General features: G+C 39.5%; 1 protein-coding gene across 2 annotated transcripts in view; it reads right to left on the bottom strand.

Moving 5' to 3' along the window:
- Pkhd1l1 (PKHD1 like 1) overlaps positions 1 to 19,555 on the bottom strand; it is a 174,932-nt gene that overhangs the window by 22,857 nt on the left and 132,520 nt on the right. For both annotated transcript variants that reach the window (XM_039079161.2, NM_001034931.2), the window contains exons 66-68: positions 19,262 to 19,373; positions 19,065 to 19,181; positions 8,669 to 8,834 (exon numbers count right to left, since the gene is read on the bottom strand). In XM_039079161.2, the coding sequence (XP_038935089.1) occupies positions 8,669 to 8,834; positions 19,065 to 19,181; positions 19,262 to 19,373 (395 nt within the window). The remainder of the gene's footprint in view (positions 1 to 8,668; positions 8,835 to 19,064; positions 19,182 to 19,261; positions 19,374 to 19,555) is intronic.

Here is a 19,555-nt window from a genome sequence, read left to right as displayed (position 1 = left end):
TACGAATTTCATAAACTTGTTGTTTTTGATAGCTGAGTAATATTCCATTGTGTAGATGTACCACATTTTCTGTATCCATTCCTCTGTTGAAGGGCATCTGGGTTCTTTCCAGTTTCTGGCTATTATAAATAAGGCTGCGATGAACATAGTGGAGCACGTGTCTCTTTTGTATGTTGAGGAATCTTTTGGGTATATGCCCAAGAGAGGTATAGCTGGATCCTCAGGCAGTTCAATGTCCAATTTTCTGAGGAACCTCCAGACTGATTTCCAGAATGGTTTTACCAGTCTGCAATCCCACCAACAATGGAGGAGTGTTCCTCTTTCTCCACATCCTCACCAGCATCTGCTGTCACCTGAGTTTTTGATCTTAGTCATTCTCACTGGTGTGAGGTGAAATTTCAGGGTTGTTTTGATTTGCATTTCCCTTATGACTAAAGATGTTGAACATTTCTTTTTTTTTTTTTTATTAACTTGAGTATTTCTTATATACATTTCAAGTGTTATTCCCTTTCCCGGTTTCCGGGCAAACATCCCCCTCCCCCCTCCCCTTCCTTATGGGTGTCCCCCTCCCAACCCTCCCCCCCATTGCCGCCCTCCCCCCATAGTCTAGTTCACTGGGGGTTCAGTCTTAGCAGGACCCAGGGCTTCCCCTTCCACTGGTGCTCTTACTAGGATATTCATTGCTACCTATGGGGTCAGAGTCCAGGGTCAGTCCATGTATAGTATTTAGGTAGTGGCTTAGTCCCTGGAAGCTCTGGTTGCTTGACATTGTTGTACTTTTGGGGTCTCGAGCCCCTTCAAGCTCTTTCAGTTCTTTCTCTGATTCCTTCAACGGGGGACCTATTCTCAGTTCAGTGGTTTGCTGCTGGCATTCGCCTCTGTATTTGCTGTATTCTGGCTGTGTCTCTCAGGAGCGATCTACATCCGGCTCCTGTCGGTCTGCACTTCTTTGCTTCATCCATCTTGTCTAATTGGGTGGCTGTATATGTATGGGCCACCTGTGGGGCAGGCTCTGAATGGGTGTTCCTTCAGTCTCTGTTTTAATCTTTCCTTCTCCCTTCCCAGCCAAGGGTATTCTTTTTCCTCATTTAAAGAAGGAGTGAAGCATTCACATTTTGATCATCTGTCTTGAGTTTCGTTTGTTCTAGGGATCTAGGGTAATTCAAGCATTTGGGCTAACAGCCACTTATCAATGAATGCATACCATGTATGTCTTTCTGTGATTCGGTTAGCTCATTCAGGATGATATTTTCCAGTTCCAACCATTTGCCTACGAATTTCATAAACTCGTTGTTTTTGATAGCTGAGTAATATTCCATTGTGTAGATGTACCACATTTTCTGTATCCATTCCTCTGTTGAAGGGCATCTGGGTTCTTTCCAGTTTCTGGCTATTATAAATAAGGCTGCGATGAACATAGTGCAGCATGTGTCTCTTTTATATGTTGAGGCATCTTTTGGGTATATGCCCAAGAGAGGTATAGCTGGATCCTCAGGCAGTTCGATGTCCAATTTTCTGAGGAACCTCCAGACTGATTTCCAGAATGGTTTTACCAGTCTGCAATCCCACCAACAATGGAGGAGTGTTCCTCTTTCTCCACATCCTCGCCAGCATCTGCTGTCACCTGAGTTTTTGATCTTAGCCATTCTCACTGGTGTGAGGTGAAATCTCAGGGTTGTTTTGATTTGCATTTCCCTTATGACTAAAGATGTTGAACATTTCTTTAGGTGTTTCTCAGCCATTCGGCATTCCTCAGCTGTGAATTCTTTGTCTAGCTCTGAACCCCATTTTTTAATAGGGTTATTTGTTTCCCTGCGGTCTAACTTCGTGAGTTCTTTGTATATTTTGGATATAAGGCCTCTATCTGTTGTAGGATTGGTAAAGATCTTTTCCCAATCTGTTGGTTGCCGTTTTGTCCTAACCACAGTGTCCTTTGCCTTACAGAAGCTTTGCAGCTTTATGAGATCCCATTTGTTGATTCTTGATCTTAGAGCGTAAGCCATTGGTGTTTTGTTCAGGAAATTTTTTCCAGTGCCCATGTGTTCCAGATGCTTCCCTAGTTTTTCTTCTATTAGTTTGAGTGTGTCTGGTTTGATGTGGAGGTCCTTGATCCACTTGGACATAAGCTTTGTACATGGTGATAAGGATGGATCGATCTGCATTCTTCTACATGTTGCCCTCCAGTTGAACCAGCACCATTTGCTGAAAATGCTATCTTTTTTCCATTGGATGGTTTTGGCTCCTTTGTCAATAATCAAGTGACCATAGGTGTGTGGGTTCATTTCTGAGTCTTCAATTCTATTCTATTGGTCTATCTGTCTGTCTCTGTACCAATACCATGCAGTTTTTATCACTATTGCTCTGTAATACTGCTTGAGTTCAGGGATAGTGATTCCCCCTGAAGTCCTTTTATTGTTGAGGATAGCTTTAGCTATCCTGGGTGTTTTGTTATTCCAGATGAATTTGCAAATTGTTCTGTCTAACTCTTTGAAGAATTGGATTAGTATTTTGATGGGGATTGCATTGAATCTGTAGATTGCTTTTGGTAAAATGGCCATTTTTACTATATTAATCCTGCCAATCCATGAGCATGGGAGATCTTTCCATCTTCTGAGGTCTTCTTCAATTTCTTTCCTCAGTGTCTTGAAGTTCTTATTGTACAGATCTTTTACTTGCCTGGTTAAAGTCACACCGAGGTACTTTATATTATTTGGATCTATTATGAAGGGTGTCGTTTCCCTAATTTCTTTCTCGGCTTGTTTCTCTTTTGTATAGAGGAAGGCAACTGATTTATTTGAGTTAATTTTATACCCAGCCACTTTGCTGAAGTTGTTTATCAGCTTTAGTAGTTCTCTGGTGGAACTTTTGGGATCACTTAAATATACTATCATGTCGTCTGCAAATAGTGATATTTTGACCTCTTCTTTTCCGATCTGTATCCCCTTGATCTCCTTTTGTTGTCTGATTGCTCTGGCTAGAACTTCAAGAACTATATTGAATAAGTAGGGAGAGAGTGGGCAGCCTTGTCTAGTCCCTGATTTTAGTGGGATTGCTTCAAGTTTCTCTCCATTTAGTTTAATGTTAGCAACTGGTTTGCTGTATATGGCTTTTACTATGTTTAGGTATGGGCCTTGAATTCCTATTCTTTCCAGGACTTTTATCATGAAGGGGTGTTGAATTTTGTCAAATGCTTTCTCAGCATCTAATGAAATGATCATGTGGTTCTGTTCTTTCAGTTTGTTTATATGATGGATCACGTTGATGGTTTTCCGTATATTAAACCATCCCTGCATGCCTGGGATGAAGCCTACTTGATCATGGTGGATGATTGTTTTGATGTGCTCTTGAATTCGGTTTGCCAGAATTTTATTGAGTATTTTTGTGTCGATATTCATAAGGGAAATTGGTCTGAAGTTCTCTTTCTTTGTTGGGTCTTTGTGTGGTTTAGGTATAAGAGTAATTGTGGCTTCGTAGAAGGAATTCGGTAGGGCTCCATCTGTTTCAATTTTGTGGAATAGTTTGGATAATATTGGTATGAGGTCTTCTATGAAGGTCTGATAGAATTCTGCACTAAACCCGTCTGGACCTGGGCTCTTTTTGGTTGGGAGACCTTTAATGACTGCTTCTATTTCCTTAGGAGTTATGGGGTTGTTTAACTGGTTTATCTGTTCCTGATTTAACTTCGGTACCTGGTATCTGTCTAGGAAATTGTCCATTTCCTGAAGATTTTCAAGTTTTGTTGAATATAGGTTTTTATAGTAAGATCTGATGATTTTTTGAATTTCCTCTGAATCTGTAGTTATGTCTCCCTTTTCATTTCTGATTTTGTTAATTTGGACGCACTCTCTGTGTCCTCTCGTTAGTCTGGCTAAGGGTTTATCTATCTTGTTGATTTTCTCAAAGAACCAACTTTTGGTTCTGTTGATTCTTTCTATGGTCCTTTTTGTTTCTACTTGGTTGATTTCAGCTCTGAGTTTGATTATTTCCTGCCTTCTACTCCTCCTGGGTGTATTTGCTTCTTTTTGTTCTAGAGCTTTTAGGTGTGCTGTCAAGCTGCTGACATATGCTCTTTCCTGTTTCTTTCTGCAGGCACTCAGCGCTATGAGTTTTCCTCTTAGCACAGCTTTCATTGTGTCCCATAAGTTTGGGTATGTTGTACATTCATTTTCATTAAATTCTAAAAAGTTTTTAATTTTTTCTTTATTTCTTCCTTGACCAGGTTATCATTGAGTAGAGCATTGTTCAATTTCCACGTATATGTGGGCATTCTTCCCTTATTGTTATTGAAGACCAGTTTTAGGCCGTGGTGGTCCGATAGCACGCATGGGATTATTTCTATCTTTCCGTACCTGTTGAGGCCCGTTTTTTGACCAATTATATGGTCAATTTTGGAGAAAGTACCATGAGGAGCTGAGAAGAAGGTATATCCTTTTGCTTTAGGATAGAATGTTCTATAAATATCAGTTAAGTCCATTTGGCTCATGACTTCTCTTAGTCTGTCTACATCTCTGTTTAATTTCTGTTTCCATGATGTGTTCATTGATGAGAGTGGGGTGTTGAAATCTCCCACTATTATTGTGTGAGGTGCAATGTGTGTTTTGAGCTTTAGTAAGGTTTCTTTTACATATGTAGGTGCCCTTGTATTTGGGGCATAGATATTTAGGATTGAGACTTCATCTTGGTGGATTTTTTTTTTTTTTGATGAATATGAAGTGTCCTTCCTTATCTTTTTTGATGACTTTTAGTTGAAAATTGATTTTATTTGATATTAGAATGGCTACTCCAGCTTGCTTCTTTTGACCATTTGCTTGGAAAGTTGTTTTCCAGCCTTTCACTCTGAGGTAGTGTCTGTCTTTGTCTCTGAGGTGTGTTTCCTGTAGGCAGCAGAATGCAGGGTCCTCGTTGCTTATCCAGTTTGTTAATCTATTTCTTTTTATTGGGGAGTTGAGGCCATTGATATTGGGAGATATTAAGGAATAGTGATTATTGCTTCCCGTTATATTCATATTTGGAAGTGAGGTTATGTTTGTGTGCTTTCATTCTCTTTGTTTTGTTGCCAAGACGATTAGTTTCTTGCTTCTTCTAGGGTATAGCTTACCTCCTTATGTTGGGCTTTACCATTTATTATCCTTTGTAGTGCTGGATTTGTAGAAAGATATTGTGTAAATTTGGTTTTGTCATGGAATATCTTGGTTTCTCCATCAATGTTAATTGAGAGTTTTGCAGGATACAGTAACCTGGGCTGGCATTTGTGTTCTCTTAGGGTCTGTATGACATCAGTCCAGGATCTTCTGGCCTTCATAGTTTCTGGCGAGAATCTGGTGTGATTCTGATAAGTCTGCCTTTATATGTTACTTGACCTTTTTCCCTTACTGCTTTTAATATTCTTTCTTTATTTTGTGCGTTTGGTGTTTTGACAATTATGTGACGGGAGGTGTTTCTTTTCTGGTCCAATCTATTTGGAGTTCTGTAGGCTTCTTGTATGTCTATGGGTATCTCTTTTTTTAGGTTAGGGAAGTTTTCTTCTATGATTTTGTTGAAGATATTTACTGGTCCTTTGAGCTGGGAGTCTTCACTCTCTTCTATACCTATTATCCTTAGGTTTGATCTTCTCATTGAGTCCTGGATTTCCTGTATGTTTTGGACCAGTAGCTTTTTCCGCTTTACATTATCTTTGACAGTTGAGTCAATGATTTCTATGGAATCTTCTGCTCCTGAGATTCTCTCTTCCATCTCTTGTATTCTGTTGGTGAAGCTTGTATCTACAGCTCCTTGTCTCTTCTTTTGGTTTTCTATATCCAGGGTTGTTTCCATGTGTTCTTTCTTGATTGCTTCTATTTCCATTTTTAATTCCTTCAACTGTTTGATTGTGTTTTCCTGGAATTCTTTCAGGGATTTTTGTGTCTCCTCTCTATGGGCTTCTACTTGTTTATTTATGTTTTCCTGGAGTTCTTTCAGGCATTTTTGCGATTCCTCTCTGTAGGCTTCTACTTGTTCTCTAAGGGAGTTCTTCACGTCTTTCTTGAAGTCCTCCAGCATCATGATCAAAAATGATTTTGAAACTAGATCTTGCTTTTCTGGTGTGTTTGGATATTCCATGTTTGTTTTGATGGGAGAATTGGGCTCCGATGGCGCCATGTAGTCTTGGTTTCTGTTGCTTGGGTTCCTGCGCTTGCCTCTCGCCATCAGATTATCTCTATTGTTACTTTGTTCTGCTATTTCTGACAGTGGCTAGACTGTCCTATAAGCCTGTGTGTCAGGAGTGCTGTAGACCTGTTTTCCTCTCTTTCAGTCAGTTATGGGGACAGAGTGTTCTGCTTTCGGGCGTGTAGTTTTTCCTCTCTACAGGTCTTCAGCTGTTCCTGTGGGCCTGTGTCTTGAGTTCACCAGGCAGCTTTCTTGCAGCAGAAAAGTTGGTCTTACCTGTGGTCCCGAGGCTCAAGTTCGCTCGTGGGGTGCTGCCCACGGGCTCTCTGCAGCGGCAGCAACCAGGAAGACCTGTGCCGCCCCTTCCGGGAGCCTCAGTGCACCAGGGTTCCAGATGGTCTTTGGGTTTTTCCTCTGGCGTCCGAGATGTGTGTGCAGAGAGCAGTCTCTTCTGGTTTCCCAGGCTTGTCTGCCTCTCTGAAGGTTAAGCTCTCCCTCCCACGGGATTTGGGTGCAGAGAACTGTTTATCCAGTCTGTTTCCTTCAGGTTCTGGCGGTGTCTCAGGCAGGGTTCCTGCCGCTCCTGGGCCCTCCCCCACGGGAGCCCAGAGGCCTTATACAGTTTCCTCTTGGGCCAGGGATGTGGGCAGGGGTGGGCAGTGTTGGTGGTCTCTTCCGCTCTGCCGCCTCAGGAGTGCCCACCTGACCAGGCGGTTGGGTCTCTCTCTCTCACGGGCCTTTTTCTTCTCTTTTATTAGATATTTCCTTTATTTACATTTCAAATGTTATTCCCTTTCCTGTTTTCTCCTCCCTATACCATCCCATCACTCCCTGTGTCCATGAGGGTGTTCCCCACCCAACCATCTACTCCCTCCTGCTTCTCCACCTTGCTGTTCCCTTACACTGGTGCATGAAGCCTTCACAGGAACAAGGGCCCCTCCTCCCACTGATGCCCTACAAGGCCCATCCTCTGCTACATATTTGGCTGGAGACAAGATTCGCTCCATGTGTACTCTTTCCTTGGTGGTTTAGTCCCTGGGAGCTCTGGGGGGTCTGGCTGGCTGTTATTATTATTCTTTCTATGAGGTTGCAAATCCCCTCAGCTACCTCAGTCCTTTCTTTAACTCCTTCATTGGAATTCCCGTTCTCAGTTCAATGGTTGGTTGAGAGAGTATCTGCCTCTGTATTTGTCAGACTCTGGAAGAGCTTCTCAGGAAACAGCTATATTAGGCTCCTGTCAGCATGCACTTCTTGGCATCCACAATATTGACTGGGTTTGGTGACTACATGTGGGATGGGTCCCCATGTGTGGCAGTCACTGGATGACCTTTCCTTCAGTCTCTGCTCTACACTTTATCTCCATATTTCCTCCTGTGAATATTTTATTCCCCAGTTCTAAGAAGTACTGAAGCATCTAGACTTTTATCTTTCTCTTCTTGAGCTTCATGTAGTCTGTAAATTGTATCTTGGGTAATCCAAACATTTGGGCTAATATCCTCTTATCAGTGAGTGCGTACATGTGTGTTCTTTTGTAATTGGGTTACCTCACTCAGGATGATATTTTCTACTTCCATTCATTTGTCTAAGAATTTCATAAAGTCATCGTTTTTAATAGCTGAGTAGTTCTCCATTGTGTAAATGTACTACATTTTCTGTATCCATTCTGCTGTTGAGAGACAGCTGGGTTCTTTCTAGCTTCTGGCTATTATAAAAAAAAGGCTGTTTTGAACGTAGTGGAGCATGTAGCCTTGTTATATGTTGGAGCATCTTTTGGGTTGTATGCCTAGAAATGGCATAGCTGGATCCTCAGGAAGTACTATATTCAATTTTCTAAGAAACCACCATACTGATTTCCAGAGTGGTTTTACCAGCTTGCAATCTCACCAACAATGGAGGAATGTTCCTCTTTTTCTGCATCCTCACCAGCATATGCTGTTACCTGAGGTTTTGATCTTAGCCATTCTTACTGATGTGAGGTAAAAATCTCAGGGTTGTTTTGATTTGCATTTCTTTGATGACTAAAGATGCTGAGCATTTCTTTAGGTGCTTAGCAATTATTCGATATTCCTCAGCTGAGAATTCTTTGTTTATCTCTGTATCCCATTTTTAATAGGGTTATTTGATTCTCTGGAGTCTAACTTCTCGGGATCTTTGTATATACTGGATATTAGCCCTCTATCTGATGTAGGATTGGTAAAGATTTTTTCCCAATCTGTTGGTTGCTGAAAGCCAGTTGAACCAGCACCATTTGTTGAAATACTGTCTTTTTTCCACTGGATGGTTTAGGTGTGTTGGTTCATTTTTTGGTCTTCAATTCTATTCCACTGATCTACCTGCCTGTCTCTGAGGCTAAGTTTTAAAATAACTGAGGATGCTAAAATTTAAAGTCTGAAGATTCATGAATATTATTATTTTCTAGATAGTAGCAGTTATTTTAATTTAATAACCCTTCCTCAGATGTCTACCAGGGAACATAGAGCAGAAAGTTAATAAAGAAAATAATGAGTTTTCATAATGATACCTTATATCAGGTCTATGTATAAACACTTTGGATTGTTCAATTGTGTCAACAAGTTGTACATTCTTCACATGGATTGGATGCTGTAAATCTTCATTTAAAGGATTAGTAATGAATATCACATTAGTTTCTCCTGAACAAACATCCTTAAATCCAACAAACGTTGAACCTAAAACATAAACAATAGAAAAATAATTATCCTTCTCTGGAGAAAGATTTAAGGCCAGAATTATTTTATTCAACACATTCTTTCTCACTGTCATGAATTTTGAGTTCTAGGCTGATATGGGAATAGCACTTTCCATTATTTATGTTTGAGGATGCAACTCATTGTCTGGATAATCCTCTGCCACATTTTCTCCCAATTTGGCCGTGTTACTTTGCTTAAATAATGGGACAGACAATATTAATGTGGCACAAGAACACACCTGGAGAATTCTTTCATATTAGGGCTAGCAATCTTGATAGTTCTTGGGATTCTATAACTTTCAATGAGTAAATAAGCATTGAACACATGTGGCTCAATCATTCCCATCACCATAGCTGTGTCCAGCAATAGTAAACAGGCATTGAATTCTATAGAAGTAAGTAAGGCTGTTTCTACCTAACCAGCATGTATATATCCTATAAACTAGTAGATGCTCAATGAAAAAGCCCAGGGGAAAATAGCTAAAGAATGATTTGGCTTAACAAAGTCCCAATTGCAAATCCACTGATTATGCACTAATAAGTTGTTTAAAACTCTAAGTTTTTAGGATGACTTTTGTGCAGCAAGAATTGACTGATGCTTTGTTTTTACTTTGGACTCTTTGTTTACATTATGTGCCCTATGGGTTACATAAAAGACATTTTAAAAAATCACACTCAAAATCTAATAACTATTTCCAAAATCCTTAAATAAGTTTTTCTACTACCCTTAAATATTATCTGTCTTAAGAAATTTTTTGCATGAATAATAACATAGATGTGTAGAAATCAAATGCAGTGGTAGACACTATATGCATCTTGTATAGATTTTAATTAGACCAGCAAGCTCAACTCTAGCTCCTTGTGTAAATGTGAACTGCACACTATTTACAACTGTATGGTTTTTAAAGTCTTTCTCATGTACACATGCCTTAAGAAATAGACACTGCTCGTTATTGCTGATACAGTTAGGAAAATGTGGGGTGAAATTTAGCTGCCAACAGCTTTCTGAAGGATTATGTGGAAACCGAACCTAGGGGAAACCTATATTCTTCCATAGTTTCATCCTCTATCCTAGTCTTTCTCCACTATATACTTTTTCCCAAATGCACATTTTCAACAAGTCACTTTGCAGAATTCTACTTCTGATTCTTATTCTAGGGAGCCTGATTTGAACAGCCGATAGAGGAAGTGGCGCTGAGATATACTGTGATAAACTACTACATTCAGATGACTTCTGTGGTTGGGGCAGTATTTCTGTCTGTCTGTCTCTGTCTCTCTATCTCTCTATCTGTCTCTTTTTCTCTCTCTCGCTCTGTGTGTGTGTGTGTGTGTGTGTGTGTGTGTGTGTGTGTGTATTCTTTCAATCGAGGATGCAATGGCAGGGCAGTGTTTGCCTGCTTGTCTCTAATATGTTGTTATAGTGAACTAGGGGAGAAGTACACATACACAGACTCCTGAGCAGTGCTAGGTGACTTCACTGGTTACTTAGGGGCAACCAAAAGATCCTTTTGCAGTTCGTGCAACTAAATATGAAGTCACTATAACAATGTTTTTCTTTTGTTCTAGAATAAATATTAAATATAGTTCTTCAATATGTAAAAATTAGAGATCTAGATCTCCCTTTTGATCTGAACCTCCACCTGCACTTCTGTGGACTAGCACATCCCCAGCCCTGCCTGACTACTAGGAGGACTGTTCTAACCAGTGACACAGATGAGAATGCCACTTTAACCCTCACACCAGCTGGGAACCCACACAGCCCAGCATACACAGACTCTGTCCTGTCCTGTCAGAGCCCCGTCTTCCTGTCAGTCTATACTTCTACCTGGACTCACTTTAGATAACTGTGCTGTTCCTCTACCCCACCGTCCTCTTATCTCTTCGGAGGCCTGCTCAAACCTGCCTCCCAGGAGGCCTACTGTAACATGAGACATACCCTCCAAAGGCTTCCTGTGACAATCCAGGACACCCAGGCCAGCTAACACCAGAGAAAACCAGATGGTAAAAGGTAAGCCCAAGAACATAATCAACAGAAGTCAATGCAGTATGGCACTATCAGAACCCAGCTCTTCAACTACAGCAAGTTCTAGATACCCTCACCCACATGAAGAGCAAGATTCTGACTTTAAATCCCATCTCATGAAAATGATAGAGACACTGAAAGAGGATAAAAATAGGGATCCCGGAGCCTGATTCCCAGGTGCTCTGAAAACACCCAGGATTATAGGAGAGGATACAACATTTGGCCAACACCCAGAGAATCCAGGGACCCAGGGACCTCTGTTCAGCCAGTGACATGGGTTCCTTCCCCTCTGAACCTGGACCTAGAGCAGACCTGGGGTGATGGCTCTTCATTCAATCTTACAACACCCAAGGAGCCCAACTCCCAGGTTCTCCAAAACATTCACGATCACAAGATCATAGAGGAAGCTTGAATCCCAGAAGATCTGACACAGTCAGGAGCTCTGGAACTCTGATACACTTAAGATCACAGTTGAGGCCACAGCATCTTTCTCAACACCCAGCATAACTGGGATCCCCATAGGAACCAGGGAAACACAAACTCTCGCCCAGCCAGAGGCATGAGTTCATTCCAACTTTCACCAGTGCCCAGGGAAAACTCAGGGTTCTAGCTCTTCACTCACTCCTGCAACACCCCAAGAAAGCTTAACTCCCAGGAGTTATGGCACACCAAGGATCTCAGAATCTCAGGATCCCAGAATCACAGGATCACAGAGACAGCTGAACTCTGAGGAGTTCTGACAAAACCAGGGTCACAGGACAGACAGACTCCAGTCAGAAACAGCAAGATAAGCTAACACCAGAGATAACCAGATGGCAAGAGGCAAGGACAAGAACATAAGCAGCAGAAACCAAGGCTACTTGGCATTATCAGAACCAAGTTCTCCCACTATAGCAAGTCCTGGATACCCCATCATACCAGAAAAGCAAGATTTGGATTTAAAATCACATCTCATAGATTTAAAATCAGATCTCATGACCTTGATAGAGGACTTTATGAAGGATATCAATAACTCCCTTAAAGAAATACAAGAGAATACAGGTTAAACAGGTAGAAGCCCTTAAAGAGGAAACACAAAAATCCCTTAAAGAATTACAGGAAAACACAACCAAACAGAAATTGAACAAAACCATCCAGGATCTAAAAATAAATATAGAAACAATAAAGAAATCACAAAAGGAGACATCCATGGTTATAGAAAACCTAGGAAAGAGATCAGGAGTCATAACCAACAAGAATACAAGAGATGGAAGAGAGAATCTCAGGGGCAGAAGATACTGTAGAAAACATCGACACAACTGTCAAAGATAATGTAAAACACAAAAAGCTTCTAACCCAAAACATCTAGTAAATCCAGGACACAATGAAAAGACCAAACACAAGGGTAACAGGTATAGAAGAGAGCAAAGATTACCAACTTAAAGGGCCAGTAAATAGCTTCAACAACATTATAGAAGAAAACTTCCCTAACCTAAAGAAAGAGATGCCCATGAACATAAAAGCCTACAGAACTCTAAATAGACTAGACCAAAGTAGAAATTTCTCTCATCACATAATAATCAAAATACCAAATGCACAAAACAAGTAAAGAACATTAAAAGCAATAAGGGATAAAGATCAAATAACATATAAAGGCAAATCTATGAGAATTTCACCGGACTTCTTACCAAAGACTATGAAAGCCAGAAGATTCTGGGCAGATGTCATACAGACCCTAAGAGAACACAAATGCCAGTCCAGGCTACTATACTTAGCAAACCCTCAATTAACATAGATGGAGAAACCAAGATATTCCATGTCAAAACCAAATGTTCATAATATATTTCCACAAATCCAGCCCTAAAAAGGATAATAGATGGAAAATGCCAACACAGGGACAGAAACTACACCCTAGAAAAAGCAAGATAGCAATCTTCTTTCAACAAACCCAAAAGAAAATTGTCACACAAACATAATTCCACCTTTAACAACAAAAATAACAGGAAACAACAATCACTTTTCCTTAATATCTCTTAATATCAAAGGACTCAATTTCACAATAAAAAGACATAGACTAACAGACTGGATAAATAAACAGGACCCAAAATTTTGCTACATACCAGAAACAAACCCGAGAGACAAAGACAGACACTATCTCAGAGTAAAAGGCTGGAAAAATTTTTCCAAGCAAATGATCCCAAGAAACAAGCTGGAGTAACCATTCTAATATCGAATAAAATCGACTTTCAACCAAAAATTATCAAAAAAGATAAGAAAGGATACTTCATACTTATCAAAGGAAAAATCTAATAAGATGAAATATCAATTCTCAACAACTATACTCCAAATGTAAGAGCAATCATATTTATAAAAGAAACTTTACTAAAGCTCAAAGCACACATTGTTCCTCACACAATAACTTCAACACCCCACTCTCATCAATGGACAGACCTAAAATTAAAAATAGAAGCAATAAAGAAAACACACAATGAGGCAACTCTGCACATGGAAAATCTAGTTAAGAGACCAAGAACTACAGATGCAAACATCACCAACAGAATGCAAAAGATGGAAGAGAGAACTCATGTGTAGAAGATATCATAAAATAATTTGATGTATCAGTTAAAAATAGCAAGTGTAAAAGATTCTTAACCCAAAACATGCAGGAAATTTGGGACACAATGAAAAGACCAAACCTAAGAATATTAAGAATAGAAGAGGTGAAGATTCCTAGTTCAAATGGCCAGAAAACATTCAACAAAATCATATAAGAAAATTTTCATGACCTAAAGAAATATATGGCCTTAAATGAACAAGAAGCCAACAGAATATCAAATAGAATGGACCAGAAAAGAATACCCCTGTGTCACATAACAATCAAACCACAAAATGTACAGAACAAAGAAAGAGTATTAAAAGTTCAAGGGGAAAAGCCAAGTAACATATAGAGGCAGAATTATCAGAATTACATCAGACTTCTCAACAGAGACTCTAAAAGCCAGAAGATCCTGGAAAGATGTCTTGCAGACCCTACAAGTCCACAGAAGCTATCCAGACTACTACACCCAGCAAAACTCTCAATCACTATAAATGGAGAAACCAAGATATTCTGTGACAAAACCAAATTTAAACAAGAGCAGTGCACTAATCCAGCACTACAGAGAATGCTAGAAGGAAAATTCCAATGCAAGGAGAGTAACTACACCCAAGAAAACACAAGAAAATAATCAACTCACAACAAACCCCAAAGAAGAAAATCACACACATATAATACTACCTCCAACAACAAAATAACAGAAACTAACAATCATACATCATTAATATCTATCAACATCAATGGACTCAGTTCACCAATACAAAGACACAGGCTATCAGACTGAATACATAAACAGGATACATCATCCTGTTGCATACAAGAAACATACCACAGCAATAATGGTAGACACTACTTCAGAGTAAAGGACTGGAAAAATGTATTCCAAGCAAACAGTCCCAAGAAACAAGCTAAAGTAGCCATTGTTAATCTAATAAAATAGACTTAAACCAAAGTAATCAACAGAAATGGGGAAAGACACTTAATATTCATCAAAGAAAAAGATCCACCAAGATGAAGTCTCAATTCTGAACATCTATGCTCCAAATGCAAGGGCACCAATATTAATAAAAGACACTTTACTAATGTTCAAAACACGTTGAACCCCACACAATAATAGTGGGAGACTTCGATACCCCACTCTTAACAATGGACAGGTCATTGAGATAGCAACTAATCAGAGGCATAATGAAACTAACAGAAGTTATGGACCAAATGCATTTAACAGATATCTATAGAACCTTTCACAGAAAACAAAAGAATATACCTTCTTCTCAGATCCTCATGGTCCCTTCTCCAAAATTGACCAAATAATTGGTCACAAAATAAGTCTCAACAGATACAAGACTGAAATAATCCCAGGCATCCTATCAGATCACTGTGGACTAAGGCTAGATTTCAATAACAACAAAAACAACAGAAAGCCCACATTCTCATGGAAACTGAGCAACTCTCTACTCAATAACTTTGTCAGGGAAGAAATACAGAAGAAATTCAAGACTTTCTAGAATTCAATGAAAATGAAGGCACAACATACTCATACTGATGGGACACATTGAAAGCAATATTAACAGGCAAATTCATAGCACTAAGTAGCTTCATAAAGAAATTGGAGACATCTCAGCTGGTTCTTTGAGGAAATCAACAGGCCAAACTAACTAAACGGCATAGAGACTGTCCAAATTAACAAAATTAGGAATGAAAAGTGAGACATAACAATAGAAACTGAGGAAATTAAAAAAATCGTTTTACTACCAAAACCAATATATAACAAAAGTGGAGAATCTAGATAAAATGTGTGATTTTCTAGACACAAACAGGAGGAACACTACCTAATTCATTCTATAAGGCCACAGTCATCCTGATAGTTAAACCAGAAAAAGACCCAATAAAGAAATAGAACTTGAGGCCAATAGTCTTTTATAACTATTGATGTAAAAATACTCAAAAAATTCTTGCAAACCAAATCTAAGAACACATCAAAATCATCTTTCTCTACAATCAAAAAGGCTTCAGTCCACAAATGTAGGGATGGTTCAATATACAAAAATCCATTAACATAATCCACTATATAAACAAATTCACATGATTATTTCATTAGATGTTGAAAAAGCCCTTCATGTTAAAAGTCTTGGAGAGATCAGGAGTTAAAGTCACATACCTAAACATTATAAAAGCAATATACAGTAAGCCAATAGCCAACATCAATCTAAATTGAGAGGACTTGAAGCAATCCCCGCTAAAATCATGGACCAGATAAGGCTGTCTAGTCTCTCCCTATCTATTTAATATAGTACTTCGAGTTTTACTTAGAACAATAAGACAACAAAAGAAGATCAAGGGGAAACAAATTGGAAAGGAAGAGGTCAAGGTATCATATTTTCTGGATGATATAATAGTATATAAGCAACACCTAAAATTCCACCAGTAAACTCCTACAGCTGATAAATAACTTCAGCAATGTGGCTGGATATAAAATTAATTCGACTAATTCTGCATCCTTCCTTTATACAAATGATAAAGGGGCTGAAAAAGAAATTAAGGAAACAACATACTTCATAATAGCCACAAATAATAAAAAATATCTTGGTGTAATTTCAACCAGGCAAGTGAAAGACCTGTGTGACAAGAACTTCAGAAATCCCTAAATAAAGAAATTGAAGAAGATCTCAGAAGATGCAAAGATCTCCCATGTTCATGGATTAGTAGCATCAATACAGTGTAAATGGCCATCTTAGCAAGAGCAATCTACAGATTCAATGCAATCCCCATACAAATTCCAACACAACTCTTCACAGACATGGAAAGGACAATTCTCAACTTCATATATAAAAACAAAAAACCCAGGATAGCCAGAACAATTTTGAACAATAAAAGAACTTCATGAGGAGTCACAATCCCTGACCTCAAGCTGTACTACAGAGCAATAATGAAAAAAATTACATGGTATTGGTATAGAAAAAAATCAAAGACCCAGAAATAAACCCACCTACCTACAGACTCTTGATTTTTGACCAAGAAGTCAAAGCCATACAATGGTTAGAAGAATGCATCTTCAACAAATGATGCTATTCTAACTGGAAATCTGAGTGTAGAAGAAAGCAAATTGGTTTGTATTTATCACCCTGCACAAAGCCTAAGTCCAAGAGGATCAAGGACCACAACATAAAGCTAGATATCCTGACTCTAATAGAAGAGATAACGAGAAATGCCCTGAAAGCATTGGTACAGGTGAAAATTTCCTGAAGAGTCCACCCATAGCTTAGGCCCTAAGATCAACAATTGATAAATGGGACCTCATAAAACTGAAAAGCTTCTGTAAGGCAAAGGACACTGTCAACAGGACAAAATGGTAGCTATCCTACAGATTGGCAAAAGATCTTCACTAACCCTACATCAAAGAGAGGGCTAATATCTAAAACAAATAAAGAACCCATGAAGATAGACTTGAAAAAACCCAAAATCCCAATTAAAAATGTAGAACAGAGCTAAACAAAAAAGTTCTCAACAGAGGAATCTTGAATGGCCGAGAAGCACTTAAAGAAATGTTCAACATCCTTATTCATCAAGGAAATCCAAATCAAATTGACCCTGAGATTCCACCTTACACCAATCAGAATAGTCAAGATCAAAAACTCAAGTGACAAAAGATGCTGGCGAGGATGTGGAGAAAGGGGAACACTCCTACATAGCTGGAGGGATTGCAAACTTGTACAACCACTCTGGAAATCAAACCATGGTTTCTTTGAAAACTGGAAATAGTTCTACCTGAAGACCCAGCTATATATGTTGGGCTCAAAAGATGCTCCAACATACATAACAAGGACAAGTGCTCCACTTTGTTCATAGTTGCCTTATTCATAATAGCCAGAAACTGGAAGCAAAACAGATGTCTCTCAACTGAAGAATGTATGCAGAAAATGTGTTTCATGTACACAATGGAATACTATTCAGCTTTTAAAAACAGGAACATCATGAATTTTTCAGGCAAATGGATAGAACTAGAAAATATCCTGAGTGAGAAAACTCAGACCAAATAGGATATAAACAGTATATACTCACTCATAAGTGGATAGTAGTCATACAATACAGGATACTCATGATATACCCTCAGACCCAAAGAAGTTAAACAAGAAGGTTGGTCCAAGCTTAAATTCTACTTAGAGGGGCAATCAGAATATTCATGGAAGGCAGAGGGAGGAAGGGAAGTACCTAGATCAGAGAGCGGTAGTGGAATAGGGGACAGGATCAGGGATTGGGAGAGGCAGGAAAAGGTCCAGAGGTTCAAGAGAATGAATGGAAATAACTATTTGCTGCTGTTGAGGTCTGGAGAGGTCTCTAAGAAGTCCCAGAGACCTTGGATGAGGAAGGCTCACAGGATGTAGGTAACCTTAGCCGAAATGCTCAACAGTGGGGATATGGAACCTAAGAGACCACTTCCAGTAACCAGAAAGGACCCCAGTGGAGAGATGTGGACACCAACCCACCTACCAAAGTTTCAACCCAAAATTTCTCCTGTCTAAAAGAAATGCAGGAATATAAATGGAGCAGAGACTGAAACAATGACCAATGCGTGACTGGCCCAACTTGATTTCCTTTCCACTTCGTGGACTGTGGGGTGTAGCACCAATTTCTGACACTATTACTGATGCTATGTTGTGCTTGCAGACAAGAGCCTAGCATCACTGACCTCTGAGAAGCTCTACCCTGAAGCTGACTGAATCAGATGCAGATACCAACTCTGTGGAAGAGTTAGGGCAAGGGTAGAAGGAACTGAAGGGGTTGGCAACCCCTACAGGAAGACCAACAGTGCCAGCTAATTCAGATCCCTGGAAGCTCCTGGAGACTGAGCCACCAACCAAAAAGCTGGTCTGGTTGGACTGGTCCAAGGTCCTAGGCACATATATAATAGAAGACCGCCTTGTCTACCTTTAGTAGGAGAGGCCTAATCCTGAAGAGATCCGAAGGCCCTAGGATTGGGAGATATCCAGGGAGCAGCACCATCTCAAAGGTGAAGGGGAGGAGGAATGAGGGGAGAGACAGCAGGGGGCAGCATTTGAGATGTAATTAAATAGACTAATTTATAAAAACATTATAGAGGTCTCTGGAGATGGCTCAGGGGTACAATTGGTTGGTCTGAAAGTATGAAAACCTCAGTTTGAATCCTTAGAGTCCATGCAAGTGGCCACACATAGCTGTTCATGTCTTGCAAGGTCAGATGCAAGCAGGACTTGTGAACTTGTTAGTTAGCTGCTTAGCCAAAACAGTGAGTTTCCATATCTCAAGGCACTGAGACAGTGAATGAAGGAGCCTGAGGAGCACCCCGCTCTGACTTCACATGTGATGTGCCCTCCTCCATACCCACAGACTAGTGTTCATTCCCTTTCCAAATGTAGAACACACACCTACATGTGTCAACTTCACTAGGGAGCCATTCTCGAAATATATTTTGAAATGAAATTTATTTTATTGTCCTATTAAATTATATCCCACAGGTTACTATAAAAATCGACTGAGATACATTACACTGACAATGAAGCATTATTAACTAGTAGGACCTTTATAGATTCCTAGAAACACTGAGTACATTTGTGAAAGACTGTGTATAAACTTGCCTGAGACATCCAAAAGGCCACTGATGGCATTGTAACTCATGATTCCAGCATGAGGCTTTCGCGGTGCCATGTTATGAGCTGAAGCAAATGTTGGCCAGCAAATCCCACTTCTTCCACCTTTCAATAGCAAGAAACAAATTAGCAGAAATTACATATCCAGACACATCAAAATCAACACTAAGATTCCCAGTTTTTACCTGATGGGGGCCTAGAACTTCGATGTGCAGAAGTGAGTTCTACATCAGGACTGTCATTAGTTAAGATGTCAGAGCAGTTAAACTCAGGGCTACTTCCAACAATCAATGAGTTCTACCAAAAACAGCCAAAAAATACAGTGTTAATATTCACTCTTCCTAAAAGAAAAGCATGGCCACAGTGAACTATGGTAAGAAAAAGCAAACTAAAACACTTAGAAGTAGACTGCTCATTAAACAAAGATCAAGAAAGAAAATGTTGAGACTGATGGAGTCAATAGGAATGAGTCTCACATA

The sequence above is a fragment of the Rattus norvegicus genome, chromosome 7 (genome assembly GCF_036323735.1).
Source record: "Rattus norvegicus strain BN/NHsdMcwi chromosome 7, GRCr8, whole genome shotgun sequence".
Lineage (NCBI taxonomy): Eukaryota > Metazoa > Chordata > Mammalia > Rodentia > Muridae > Rattus > Rattus norvegicus.
Note: the sequence above shows the minus strand (reverse complement) of the source record. Positions and strands in the feature narration are given on the sequence as shown.